The sequence below is a fragment of the Phalacrocorax aristotelis genome, chromosome 12, assembly GCF_949628215.1.
Source record: "Phalacrocorax aristotelis chromosome 12, bGulAri2.1, whole genome shotgun sequence".
Taxonomy (NCBI): domain Eukaryota; kingdom Metazoa; phylum Chordata; class Aves; order Suliformes; family Phalacrocoracidae; genus Phalacrocorax; species Phalacrocorax aristotelis.
The window spans coordinates 2,612,635-2,626,381 of NC_134287.1; the positions used below are offsets into that span (position 1 = coordinate 2,612,635).

Consider the following 13,747-nt stretch of genomic DNA (forward strand, 5'->3'; position numbering starts at 1 on the left):
AAGAAACAATGCTCTGTTTTCCTCTTGTAAGATGTCACTGCTACTCTTAGCTAATCTCCATTACAAGTGGGGTGTAGTTACGCTTTTGTCTTGGGCTACAACTTGCACTTGCCTTGCCTGAGCTTCTAAGGCACTTTCTGTTCACTTTTGTTCTCTAACTTCACACAAGCAAGAGTGTTTCTACTAACTAGTTGAGAGCGCCAGTGAAGACAGATCCCCCGCTCCAGACAGAGCACGCTGTTTCCTGTACACCTCTCTCTCCTTCCAGATCAAGTGGAATAAAACACCCAAACTTTGAGCAGGTAGCAGAGGATAGATTGGTTATATTTTTCTGTTTACTAGCCAGCACATCTTGTTAGTGAGAGGGAGATAACTGTGGTTTGCTTCTGGTAACAGCCATTAGCAATTCATTGCTTCTACAGAGCAAGGAGCAGCAGGGAAAGGCCTGTATTTCAGGTCTCATACCTATGGTGGACTGCAGCATCCTCAGTGTGATTCCTTCACAAATTATTCTTGTTCAGGGCAGAAGCAGCTTAATCTCCTGTAGGAACAACTAGGCAAATTCTTTCTGTAAACTGGCACTTGTAGCAGAGGGCTTTAGCACCTGAGCTGCGAACGTGCTTCGGTATGTGTTTAAGCACATTAGTCCTAGAGGTTTTAATGAAGTTGTTCTATGAAGTAATATTTGGTGATTCTGAGAACAGAGTCTTGAGATAGAATTTGACCCTTTTATTCTATGTTCTTGTGTAAGCTTTCATTTACTTTTTTGAAGGAGTTGTATGGGAACAGTAAGGGAGAGGGAAAAATTATTTCAAAAACCTGTTGCATGCAGTGATAACAAGCACATTTTGTAGCATGTTCCTGGGATTTGTTCCATTAATTCTCAAAGCCTTCTTTGTCATCGCTTTTCATATATGAAAAGGCCTTCTACTATATCCAGTCAGTAAGATAATCCATACGCTTTTATTTTATTCATTTTGAATAAATTGAAATTGAATTTGAAATGAATTTGAAATGAATTTGAAATGAATTTGAAATGAATTTGAAATGAAGAATTTCAGGTTTTTTAATTATGTACTGGGAAGCTCCCACAAGTTTACTTCTGACCCAAATTGCAATGCTCATTTTTGTTCTGTTCAGCCACTGAGCCAGTGTGTCATTTCTTTGTACTATCCGATAGAGCCTGATTTGAACAAACTTCATGATGTTGCTCAGATTAATTAAAAAACTTTCTTTTCTTGCTATTTGCTCAGTTTGTACACCTAATTGAGTATAATCAAGGTGCTCAGAGATTTTTCTTTGTGGAAAGACATGATATATAACATTAGAAAAAAAAATCCCAATCAAAAACCAAAACAAAAGACAGAAAAACCCCACATAAAATAAAACTAAGTTGCTGCTCGTCCTTTAGAAACTGGAGTTCCAAAGTAGAGGTGCTCAGAGCAGTGGTGAGCGGGTGACAGCCAGCAGAGCTGCCCGCCCCGGGTACAGTTAACTACATCAGACTCATGCCTCCTAGCAGCTGGAGAGACCCTGATGCAGGCTGCCTTCTTGTGGATGTTGCAAAGGTTTGATGGCCTTCATATGCATCAACGGTAAAAACTGTCTCACGAGTGCCCTGGTCTTTGAGACACAAAGAGCAAATTCTTGGCTTGGGTACAAGACATTAGTGTTGCTCTCACTGTACATACGTGGAGGAGCTGGCTTATAATGTTAAAGAAACAAGAGAAGGTTTTTGCATGGTTACTTCTAGGTAGGATGGAAGTCCTGTGGGGCGTGTCGTCATCTTCATAGCTCCGGCTCTCTGACTCGGAGTGATGGCTCTCTCCTCTGCAGCCTTCCCATTCTGCGTGTTTCTGTGACCTGTGAAAGAGCATTGCTTGAATGGCCTTGTGGAAGCTTTGATGATCTAAACCGTAAAATGGTTTTGGTTTTAATCTATTTTTGGTCACTTTTAACTTTCTTGAGCAACTATTTTCAAGAATTTGTGTGAACTCTGAAGAAAGTTCAAGGCGTAAGAGTAGCATTTTGCCTGGAGTAGCGGTTGCAAATATAGCTAGTGAAAACCACGATTATCTGTATGTGGTATTTTATTTTTTCAAAGAGAGAAAAACATGCTTTGTATAAAAAGCTGCCCCAAAATTATTGCAATTAAGGTTTGTCACCGTTATAGATAAATTTTTTGTGTATGACACTTTTGAGTTGTTAGGCAATTACAGCTAACAGCTTTTGTTCATTACTGTTTCCTAAGGTATTTTAAAAAGTTTTCAAGCACTTAGATATATTTTAGGTAGGAGATACGCCTGCAATCCAGAATACAGCTATTTGACTCCTGTGCAGAATGGGTCAAATATTCCTCTACTGCTAACGCCAAAACCCTCAGACTTAATATTTGACTATGTTAGTAGGCCTAAGCATATCACAGCCTTACATCATCCTATCTTATGTATGATCATAATATATAACGTTAGAAGCAGTGAAAGATACACTTAAGAGGGAGAATAAGCTAATAAGTAGCAGCTTTGCAAATATCAGTAACAATTGCAGGCGGTGTATATTCAAGTTACACAAAGCTTAGGCAAGTAGAAAACAGAAATACCAGAAAATACTGGTAGTAAAAAGATTCAGATTACAGGCCAGGGGCCAGAAAAGCATCCTATTTGCATACAGCCAGAACATACTTGCTATCCCTATATATGATAAGATAACTTTGTATTAGCCATAGATACATTTATGCGTCTTGCACACAGAGCAAGATAATTTAATAGGAATCACACCTGATTACCTGGTATTTGACAAGATAATGTTATATTAGTATATTAGCAATGAGATAATAGCTAGTGGCATTGAGGCTGGGTTCACATGGATGTGCTCACTTGCAGATGCTCTTACCGCTTCTTTCAAACTTTGTCTCTGCAAGCAGGTAAGTTAGGGAAGTTTTTCATCCCTAATTAATTGGCCAAGTGCTGTTCTTACAAAATTTTAAGTTTTAAATCTAAACATTTAGTCTTTTTTTCCTATTTATGTGGGTTATAAGTGATAAAGAAAATAATAATTTTTTGTATGTTCTGCATCACTGTGATAGTCAAAACTGCTCATTATTCTCTGATTTCCCATTGTACTGTAGATTTAAAATTTGAAGTAAAATTCTTCTTTTCTTATACTAAGTACTTTTTTTGGAGTAACATCCTCAAATTCCCTTGATTCCCAGATGTCTGGAGTTCACCATCTCTATCACTACAGCCATAGTAGCACAGGGTCCAGGCCAGGCTGCAAGACCTGCTTGGAACACTCGGTAAAACCCACAGGGACCCTGCCCACACCAATGCGGTAGTGCTACCCCTGCTCGCTCTCCTCAGCTAAAAAGCCTAAGGCTAGCTTAGGCGCGGCTGCATGAGCTGCTACACCTTCTGTTTCATTTGTCTTAGTCGCTGTGTGGAAGCTGTTTAGCAAATCTCTCTGCAGATGGAGCTGCATTCCAGCAGAACTGTATTTCTCTCATCTGGGACGCACGAGTGCATTTGCATGCCATATTAGGGCAGCTCTGGAAATACAAGAATAGGTTACCCATGCTAGACTTACCTGTCTGAAATGTTACTGATTATATCCTTACAGTCTTGTCCAGCCAGCTGACCTTGCAGAGGGTGATCATGTGTACTTTCTGGATCCTGCAGGTTTAAAATAAGAAAAAGCTGTGAAAAATCAGTGTGCAGAAATATCAAGATTATAGTGACTTTCATCGATAGTCTGTCTTGTACCTAAAATATGTCTCCTTCACTCAAGAAGGAAAGTATATAACTTTGACTCAGCATTGCACTGTCAGCTGTATTGGTGAGTTCCATAACAGTAAGGTTTTCAGACACCTCTACAATGTAGTATGCATGACTAAACTTTGGAAAGGTTCATATTAGTTATATCCTCTCTGATTTCATAAAGAAAACGCAACCACAGGAATCCTGAGTCACACTCTACCCCTCACTTCCCAGCTCTCGGCAGCAGAAAGCACCAGCACCTGAGATGGGCTTGTTGGTAATATTTTCCTTTTTTTTCCTCTCAGACACAGTGATGCCGGCTGTTAGATGCAGGGCGCAGCCGCTCTGCAAAGTTTTTCAAGCACTCAACTAACAGAAGGCAGACCCTTGATCGCCCTCCATACACCGTAGGAGTAATAGTAATGGTGTCTGGTTTTTGTCCTAGGAAATGATAGCCGGGTCCTGCATTTAAATAATGATGCAGGACACCTGCCATTAGTATGAGGAAGTGGCTTCTTCTCAGCTCTAACACTTGACAGATAATTATTTAAATTTTGGTTCAGAGTGGTGTTTCTTCTTCTTTCCTTGCTTAATATTCCATGTGGACTTAGAAACCACCCTGGCATGTTACACAGTGTAAACTACTGAATGCCCGACAGAATCTTAATGGTAGCTGCTGCTTATACCTTATTTTCTTACTTTTGTGCTTGTATTTCCCCATTAGAATAGGGGAATTCATGGCTGACTATTCAACAATGAATTCATTTACCCGGTTTCTGCACCTACTGACTACCCTGATCTGAGAATGCTATATGGATTTTTGTGTTCTATTTGCCAAGGGAAGGTATTTTACTGCTGCTTTTTTTTGCCTCTGTTTTTTTTCAGTAGCATGTAATTTTCAAAGCCTATATCTTTGGACTAGATGGCAGCTGTGCTCTATAAAGTCAAGCATAAATAGTTTCTATTCATAGGAGACAGCTAAAGGCAAGCTGGAAAAAATGAAGAGAGAGTTAGAAGCAATTAAGCAAAAAATTTTAGCATGTGCTTAAAGGTAGGCATGCGCTGTGCTGAACTCGATAGACTTAACCACGTGATGAAAAACTGAGAGTGTGCCTTAATACCTTGCTAACTCAGGTGTCTAATAAGGCACCTGTAACCTTAGTACTATCTACAACTTCTCATGGATATTATTTCTTGGGTGTACTTTGTCGGGTCTTAGACATGACCTTGTTTTGACATTACATTTCACCAATCTCTAACAGTTCAGTCCCAACACCCATTCTAACAGTGTGCTTAAAACTTCCTCAAACAAGCTCCTCTTCAAGGTTTTTTCAGCTTATTCAAGTCAAGGATTTTTTCCATTTTCCTTTTTCTAGTGTCATTATATTGGTTGAGGCAGGGTTTGGTTTTTTAATTTGTTCTGGAAGATAAGATGATCTATATTTATCACATTTTCTGAAGGGGAGTTTAAGAGTTATAAACTTAGAAATAATGCTGTAAAATCTAATGTGGAATGTCTTGCAGGACTTACTAAGATTCAAAAACCTAACCACATTTGAAGAAGTTTGAGTGCCTTGGAGTTATGACTATTAATGGAAGACATTTGAATAGAAATCTTTTAAAATATATTGTTTTAAAATACTGGAGGAATGGTAAAGTTAATAAATCATTCATTCCAATATGATAAAGCACGAGAACTAGACATGCGTATGCAACCTTCCTTCCCCCCACCCTTTTAGCATATATATGTTATACTAATCATATGCTCTTATCTCAGTGGACTCCCCTGACTCATTCAGGTGTTAGCAGTTGCAGTCATTGCAGCACACTTCCCTCACAGTAATCTTTTTTTCATTAAGAAGGTGTGGTTCTTGCCTGCATTGCAGCAAACCCATTTTGTCAACAAACATATGAGTTGCCTGGTAATGCCTAGAAGCCTGATTCAGATTTTACCTTGGTGCACATCTGGTTGGATTCTTCTTCCTTGAAAGTGAGAACAGGCTGAGCTCGCAGGCTTCCCCCGGCACCTGAATACCAGAAAACAAAAAGTAAAATGCCTATAAAGCATGAAAATATGGATCCATTTCTCCTGTGCCACCCACACCAGAGGACTTTGATCTTGGAAGAGGCACTGATATATGGTGCCAGAAACTGGCATGGAATATCCCTTTCAGGGATGCTCTGGGGGGGTTAGTACAGCACAAAGACCGTGTATCACCCCTGAAGAAGCCAGCGTAATTCAGGGTGCCAGAACATACATTAAGTAGGCCCCTGTATCAATAGCAGTTATGAAAAACCTGAAAGAGAATTTAAATCTGCCCTCTCTAACCCAGCCCATTCCTTTACGGTGCTAAGGGACAAATACCACAGATTAACTTTGATGCCAGTGATTCTATAATACCATTGGGTTTTGCTGGTCAAGGAAAACAGTTTAAACTTTCCAGCAGTGTCATGTGAGATGCAAACAAATGTCGCCACAGCTAGTTCCTTGAATTTACAGAGCTGGAGAAAAAGCTAGTCCTACTGAAATGAACGGGAATATTTCTGCAGCTGATAATAGGGCAAGAGTTTCAATCAGCCTTTTTATAACTGGCCGTCCTTCCACCTTTTTTGCATCATTAACCCCCAAAATTAAACTAGAATAGAGATGGGGCAGTGAACATCCTCCTTCCAGGCCAATGCCCGGCATAGTTTTCTCACTCTTAGGGGAAAACTTTGCTCCTGAAACACACAGGGTAGCTTCCAGTAAGTGTAGGAGTGTCCAGTGCTTACGACACAGGCTAGGAGTTCAGGAGGATTAGGTTCAGTCTAACAGAAACTGAAAAAATTGAGATTCTTAAACCCTAGAAGCATCTACTGCCTAACAGCAAAATTGCCTAAAATACCTATGCAGGTAAGTTTGCATCAGTAAAGCTGACTAGATGCATAAATGTTTGCTATAAAATATGTCTGAAACCCACAGCCAGCAATGCATCTCTCCCTAGTCAGCTGGGGAGAAAGCAAATAGTAATGGCAGAAGCTTCTTGCCTGAGAAGATTGGAAACAAGGCCTCCAACGTGTAACCAGCAGGCCAGAAAGTATATTACCGAGCAGTTCTGTATTCTCACTGAAGTTTCTCTGGGTTATAGGAAACATTTCAGTGTTCAGAGAAAGAGGAAGTTGAGGAATAGAAACCCATAATCCTTCTTCCCCTCCCAGCTCTAATTAGAATTTAAATTTTGAGTATTTAGTAGAGCAGAGCCTGCAGCACAAGTTTCCTCCATTTGAGTTAGTCAGCTTTCTAAGTACTGCCTTATGCAGGAGGGTGTGCTCTCTAATTAATAGCCATCAACCTGGGAGCAGAGACTTCTCGATTTGAACGTGAACAAGCACAGAAGGGAGAGGAGCTCTCTGCTGGGAAGAACAGGAGGTGTAGTGCTTCCAAGAGATAAGGTAGGAATGCTGGGATGTGAAACTTGTGGGAAAGGTGTTTTAGCAGCTGGGGCAGTAATTGGCTGTGATGCCATTAGTGAGTTGTATGAAACTGGGTAAAATCAGCACAGACCAGGAACCTTTATGACTTAGAAACATAAGCTGAGTTATAGCATCTTTGAGGGTCTTACAGCTTTGTTTCTACTATTACCAGAATTAAAAAATAAAACACCCAAAAACAAACAAACAAACAAAACCCCCAAACGAAACAAAAATAGCCCACTGGGCTATTCCTTCCCTGTGGTCCGATGTCTCGAGTAGCTTAGCCAGAGCTGCAGGTCAGGGTGAAGAATGCATTTGTATCTACAGCTATGGAGCAGGAGTAAATGTAAAGTTAAAAATACTGAGTTGTTTTGCTAATAGGAAAGTTGAATTCAGGCAACACATAATCCCACTTCTGTCATGTACTGCGTGGATGTGGCTGCTTACCGGGCTCTGCTTTTGTGGTTGAGGGGGGAGCTGTACTGTTGCTCTGAGTGCCTGAATAAGCCCAATGCAAAGCCATGCTTCGGCAGACGGTGAGTTGAACAGTGCCTTGAGCTTTGCGCAGCAGATCTATAACTGTTTGGCGTGGCAGACCAGACACGAAAGTCTCATTCACCTGAAAAACACAATGATATGTACCTCCAGATTCCTGTAACAGAAAGTTTTTTTTTAATCACTTATCCTGTTATTCAACAATCTTTATGTAACTTCTTTGCACTTCATGTGTCCTCATCCCCTCCCATTTTAGTAACTTGCTTGATTCTCTCCTTTCTACATCTTTTTACCATGGTTGTCAGTAGCACACCATGAAAGTATAGTCTGCATCTCTTCTGAGACACTAAGAGGGTGTTGTTTTCCCTACTCCAGAAAGAATATGGAGGAGAGATGGAAGTAAATGAAAAATAGAGAAGCAAAAAAAAATATTTAAACTCCTGGAGGGGGAAGAAAAAGTAATTTGGGATTAAAAAAAAAGATTTATGTTAAAAGGTCATTAAGATACTAAAGTTTTAAATAGCGATTTAAAAGCTTTAATACCCATGCTTTCTGCTTGTCTTTGTAATGCCTAACTGGCACCGATGACACGTTCCTCACAGCATACTCTTGGTCAGTTAACTCTTGTTTCCCTGATTTTTTCCATGTGTGATCCTCGCTACTGTCATCCAGCTACACTATGGAGTAGTTGCACTCCGCCGCTTGCCCGGCTGTCCTGGGTCCGCTCCTCTGCCGGGGTGTGCGACAGTCACCTTCCAGCCGTAGAGAAGCCCAGCCCCCCAGGATGCGGAACTAGGCAGAGCGGGGGGCAGGAGCGCCCTCTGAGCCCCAGGAGCCAAGGGACACCCTCTTCTACATGTCACTATGCTGAGCAGCCCCAGATTTCCAACCTGCGCGACCTTTATACTGAATAGAATGCTCGTTATAGAGTAACTAGAGAAATGTAGGCCAAAACAATGAAGAACAAGCTTTACCTTAAGTAGGACATCGCCAACTTGAAGCCTCCCATCTAGATCTGCAATGCTGTCGGGGCTGATGGCTTTTATTAGGATAGCTCTGCCATTTCTTCCACCTACCAGTGCAAAGCCTAGGCTTCCATTTTCTGCTTTTTCCAGCTCGATCTTAATAATGAAGTCCTACAATAGAAGAGGATGCAGACCAAAGTGGAGTTTATTCACGGCTGTGTTTTGCTTGCATTTTTAATACTAAAGAATCCCATTATGCTTCACAGCCCTCACTGGTTGATGTAGATTATGGGATATATCCTTCTCTTGAATAAGTGTATAGAGCTTCCAGTGATTAACACGGGACCTGCATGTGTGTATCAGAATGAAAACAGGGCATACTTATTTCCATAATCTTTTTTTAATAATTGCTGGAGGGGAAAATAACTTCTTCAGAGCAAGGAAGCATTACTTTTGTAATCCTTCTATAATATATCAAATACATCTCCTTCACTGACAAACAAGTCACCCTCATCTCCAGCATGGCAGTAACATAGTGCATACATACAATCTCCACTCTTTTATTGTTCTATGATGAAAGTCTTAACCTTGTGATCCCAACCTACCCATCTGTTTGGCTTTAGCGCTTTGTTCAGTTTTAAAATCGGCTGCTTTTTTAGGATCAAGTCTTATGTCAGAAATAGCAGCAACCTCGAAATGTTTATGACTTGCAGCATGACTAGTCCCAATGTTGCAAATACCATCCTCAGAAATTATTTTAGCAAGTTGAACAGATCAACCATCATGGATTAAATGGTGCGTAAGAAGCAGTAATAGTGATGACTTAATCAAAAGTGAGAAAACTGTTCCAATTTTTCTGCCAGGTTGGAGGTCTAATTTTAACAAGAGACAGCCCTTTTTTTGCAAACCACAATCAAGAGCAAACGAGTAAATCTATTTACAGGAAATACCAGTCCTAATGTGAGTAATTTCGATTCCAAGTAACATTACTTTCCATAGGTTCGCACAAACAGAAGTGACGTTTGCACTTAGAAGAATTTTGAAGCATTGTGTGTTGAGCACGGAAATTACTACTTTTTTCGAAGAACACACCTATGTATTTTCGGAATTCATAATTTCAAAAATGACATTACTCTTGCCAAATTCAAACTGTTATGGCTCGTGTCAATGCTGCGTAATACTCCAAAGGTTTGGAGTAATTTTACCCTCTCTTCAAATGCCCCACCCGAGAATTCAGAATGAAGCAGGTTAAGCTCAGGTTACAAAGGGTGTTGTGGGAAATGTTTCAGTTACAAATCCACGGATTTTCCCCAGCACCCCACGCTGTGACAATCTGTATCTTTCTCCTGCGCTACTTTCTTTCTAAGCTTACAAAGCTGGTAAGAGTACTACGAAAACCTAACGGAGGGGCTACATGGTACGAGCTGTGCTTATATTGCCAAGCTGATGAAACAGTGATATTATACGTTGGAAACCAGCAATAGAAGGGTCTGACCCCAGGAAGTGCTCAGTGTGTTCTAGTTCATGAATGCTGAAGCAATTCAACACTTCACAGGACACTCTCCAAATGCATTATATTCACGTTTTCAAAGAAACTGGATAGGAAGCAAATACATTAAGTACACTATTGAAAAACTCTCACTCCATACAGCTTACTTCACTTGATGGACTGTCTCACACTTGATAAAACTGTCTCTTACCTTACATTCTGGAGAATCAGGAGTGTTTTGCTGAGCACCATGTTTTGTTTCCTCCAAATGTTTCTCTGTGAAAAAGCAGGAGCCATTTTCACACAGTTGTATTGGTAAAATGTTCTATAGCGTAACACTCAATCATATTCAGGGACACAATAAAACATATTTATATTTGACATGTAAAATTCCTGTGGGCTTACATTCCTGAACTGTGAACTGAGCCTTCTGCCAGTTATCCCTGCAGACTTTTTACCTCCCACTGAGCAGGTTCCAAAACAGTCTTTAAAAGCTGCATGTTACGGGGTCGGAGACACCCGACGGACAACAGGGAATGTTCACATGTTCTGCAAAATGCTGAGGGAGGCAGTTTTGTTTAGGAAGAGCGAATCTTTCCCAGGTGCTGCCAGTGCCACCTTACAGGCTTATTTTCTTTCAAAGAGAGGGCACCAAATTTTTCAAACCCCTACAGAAAAATGCCAAGTTCCTTACCATGTTGATGCAGCAGATGCTGTTCTTGGGAATTCAGGTTTTCATTTGAGAAAGAAATATTGGCTTTCTCTGTCTCAGCAGATGGCCCTAAAAGCATATACGTAGATTTGTTCTGACAGGCCTCCTGCTAACCTTCGTATACACACGGGGATGTACGCTCTGTGCTTAGATTATTAAACAAAGCATCGATATCCAATATTGATACTATATGAGGCAGTTTGAGACACTTACTACTGCATGATTAAGTTTGCCAATTTGCACAGTGATAGAAACGATTCTGTCATGAATTGCAGAGACGTTGCATCTCAGTCATCGCTATTTTTAAGATTGTAACAACAGTCAGAGATCAGACTGAGTCATTCTAGGCATGTGGCAATGATCAGGCAGAGGAAGAGGCAGGGTGTGTTCGTGTCTGCAGAGGTGGAGGTGTAAGGGGACAATGTGCATTTCTTGACGCTCCCATCCCTACACACCCACCCCCAGTTTTGGGGTTTTGCTTTGTCATATCTTGGTGATTTTAGTTGTCTTCCACAAAGCAGCCTTACCGTGGGAATTACAGAAAGTGATGAGTGTTCCCTTGTTAAAAAAAAAACAAAACAAAAAACTCCATGTTGCATTTGCAATTTTAGTCTGAATTTTTGTAACTGAGAGCCTATAAAATGAAGGCTTGCTTCCTTAATAGCAGATTATTATAGGTTTATCTATAAATTTATCAGAGATGATAGCAAATAGAACACCAAATACCAAATTGCTATAGATTTTTTTTTTTAAATGCCTTATAAAAGGGAATAATCTATAAAAAAGGCAGGTAACTGCACCACTGTAGAGTTCATAAATCTGTATCTGAGGAGGATCAGATCTGGTAACCTATTTTGAAGGTGTCTTGAGAAATCTTGGAATCTGCAAAGCTCATGGAGCAAGGACGTGCAAGCAAGGACCTACCAGGACATGCATTTGCTATGCTTCAGTTATACCACAGTAACCGAGAGTACGCATAACTTTGCCTCTTGTAGTAAATTCAGAGCAGCTTGTTCTTCGATAAGTGAAATAAGCTGCTCCAGTTTATAAAAAGAAACACATGGCTGGTTGTTGTAGAGTAGGAAATCTGTAACTAGCTTGACTTGGAATAATTTCCTCAGGTAGCCATGTGCCAGTATGCAGATGAGCGTAGGCATATGAGCAATTCTAATCCAGGGTTACTTTTCCAGATCATCTTTGCATGATTAAAAAAAATTTGTATGTCCAGTCAGGCAAATGAAACTGTAAGTTAGGCCTGACTTAACCCTTCAGCCAAACATACACAGGAAAGCATTGCTTGCAAAGGTACCGCACTTTCTGCACGGGCACAGACGTGGTACCTATCCTTCCACCTGATGGTGCAGACGCAGCCTCCGCTTGCCGAGACTCCTCCTGCTAGAGCAATTCTGGTCAAGGCTCTGTAGTGCAGATGATTACTGAAATTTTGTGTTATAGCATTAATTATCATCCCCTTATAGGAGTGCTCTTATGTTAACTAAGGCATGTGGGTGCTGCCTTTTTCTGATTTTCTATAGATTTATTGATAACAGTTTAAAAAGTTGGTCTAGATGATGTAGTGGCTCATTTTAAAAGAGTGCTGGAGAACCCCCGAGAAAGTAGTTTCAATCAGAACAGATGTTGAAATACAACCACATAAAATGCCCATTTAATAAAAACAAATTAAAAAAAAAAATAGAAACTGACTATGCAAGATGCAATTAAAAAAAATTTCACAGAGAGCTATACATTTTATTTCTGTCTTTAAAGAGCTACCAAATTTTCTTCAGACCCTTAGAATGGTTGTAAAAGAAATACTGAATGCCAAGCTACAATTTGTTAATAACTTTTAAAATGCAATTAATCAATACCTTATGCTTATTCCCAAAATAAAAAGCACGGTTTGAACTAAAACCCCAAAATATTAGCCTTACTTACTATTTTCCTGCTCTATAGGAACCACTGGATTGCCATTTCTGGGGGCAGAAAAGGTGAAATATGTGAGCCATTAAGAGCTGCATGCTTTGTAAAGCACCTATTAAAAATATTTTTAGAAAGTCACTTGTCTAAATTGTAGTTCTACTTCTATAATTTTGTTAATGGTGCTTTCCTAAAGAGCATTTTTATCACTGTATAAAATATTTGACTGTATTTAACAGCAGTGAAACATTTTATTTAAATGGGTTGGGGAAAGAACGAACGTGTCAAACCATCTGTCCCAATACAGAACTGCTGTGTGGTACGTTTTGAATCCAGCTTTGCTTCCCCCTCTATAAAGTGGGAATGATCTTTTGTAATTTCCTTTACCCTACTTGTGTTTGTCTCCTTCGACTGTAAATTCTTATGACCAGGGTGTGCTGCCTGCTAACTGCTTGTACAGCAAGAAGTGTAATGAGGCTGCAGTTTCTTCATCTGCTGGCCCAGTGCAAGTTAATACAACATTGATAAACGGTTGAAGGACATTAAGACAGCTGTGACGCACACTATTGCTAACGCTGTCATTGCTAACTTAGTCATTCCCATACTTTTGGGTTACTATTTGACTGTTCCTCTGACATCTTTGGAAGCTATTCATTTATCGGTCCAGGACCTCTGCTGGTGCTCTGTCAGAGTATAGAACACAATAAATCTGACGTGCAGCCAAGACCTGATGAGGAAAAGTCTTAACCTGATGCAGATGAAATGCTGCAGTTTTGATGCCTTTCTAAAAACATTTGGCTGTTGGAAGTAACTCAGAGTTTCCCATCAGAGGCAGTTTTTTGCCTGTAGCTGTGATTCTGGGAACGTATGGAGAAGGTTGGCACTAGTGGTGGAAATATAAAGATTTTCCCTGGAGAACAGGATATCTGAAAATGGTGGCCAGCCTCACAGTTAGAAGATTCAC

The 13,747-nt window shown here is 40.2% G+C and overlaps 1 protein-coding gene across 1 annotated transcript in view; it reads right to left on the bottom strand.

Moving 5' to 3' along the window:
* FRMPD2 (FERM and PDZ domain containing 2) overlaps positions 1–13,747 on the bottom strand; it is a 61,230-nt gene that overhangs the window by 9,249 nt on the left and 38,234 nt on the right. Inside the window, exons 29-35 of the mRNA XM_075108108.1 lie at positions 12,802–12,839; positions 10,366–10,430; positions 8,675–8,836; positions 7,653–7,824; positions 5,706–5,779; positions 3,583–3,668; positions 1,748–1,863 (exon numbers count right to left, since the gene is read on the bottom strand). Coding sequence (XP_074964209.1) covers positions 1,748–1,863; positions 3,583–3,668; positions 5,706–5,779; positions 7,653–7,824; positions 8,675–8,836; positions 10,366–10,430; positions 12,802–12,839 — 713 coding nt within the window. The remainder of the gene's footprint in view (positions 1–1,747; positions 1,864–3,582; positions 3,669–5,705; positions 5,780–7,652; positions 7,825–8,674; positions 8,837–10,365; positions 10,431–12,801; positions 12,840–13,747) is intronic.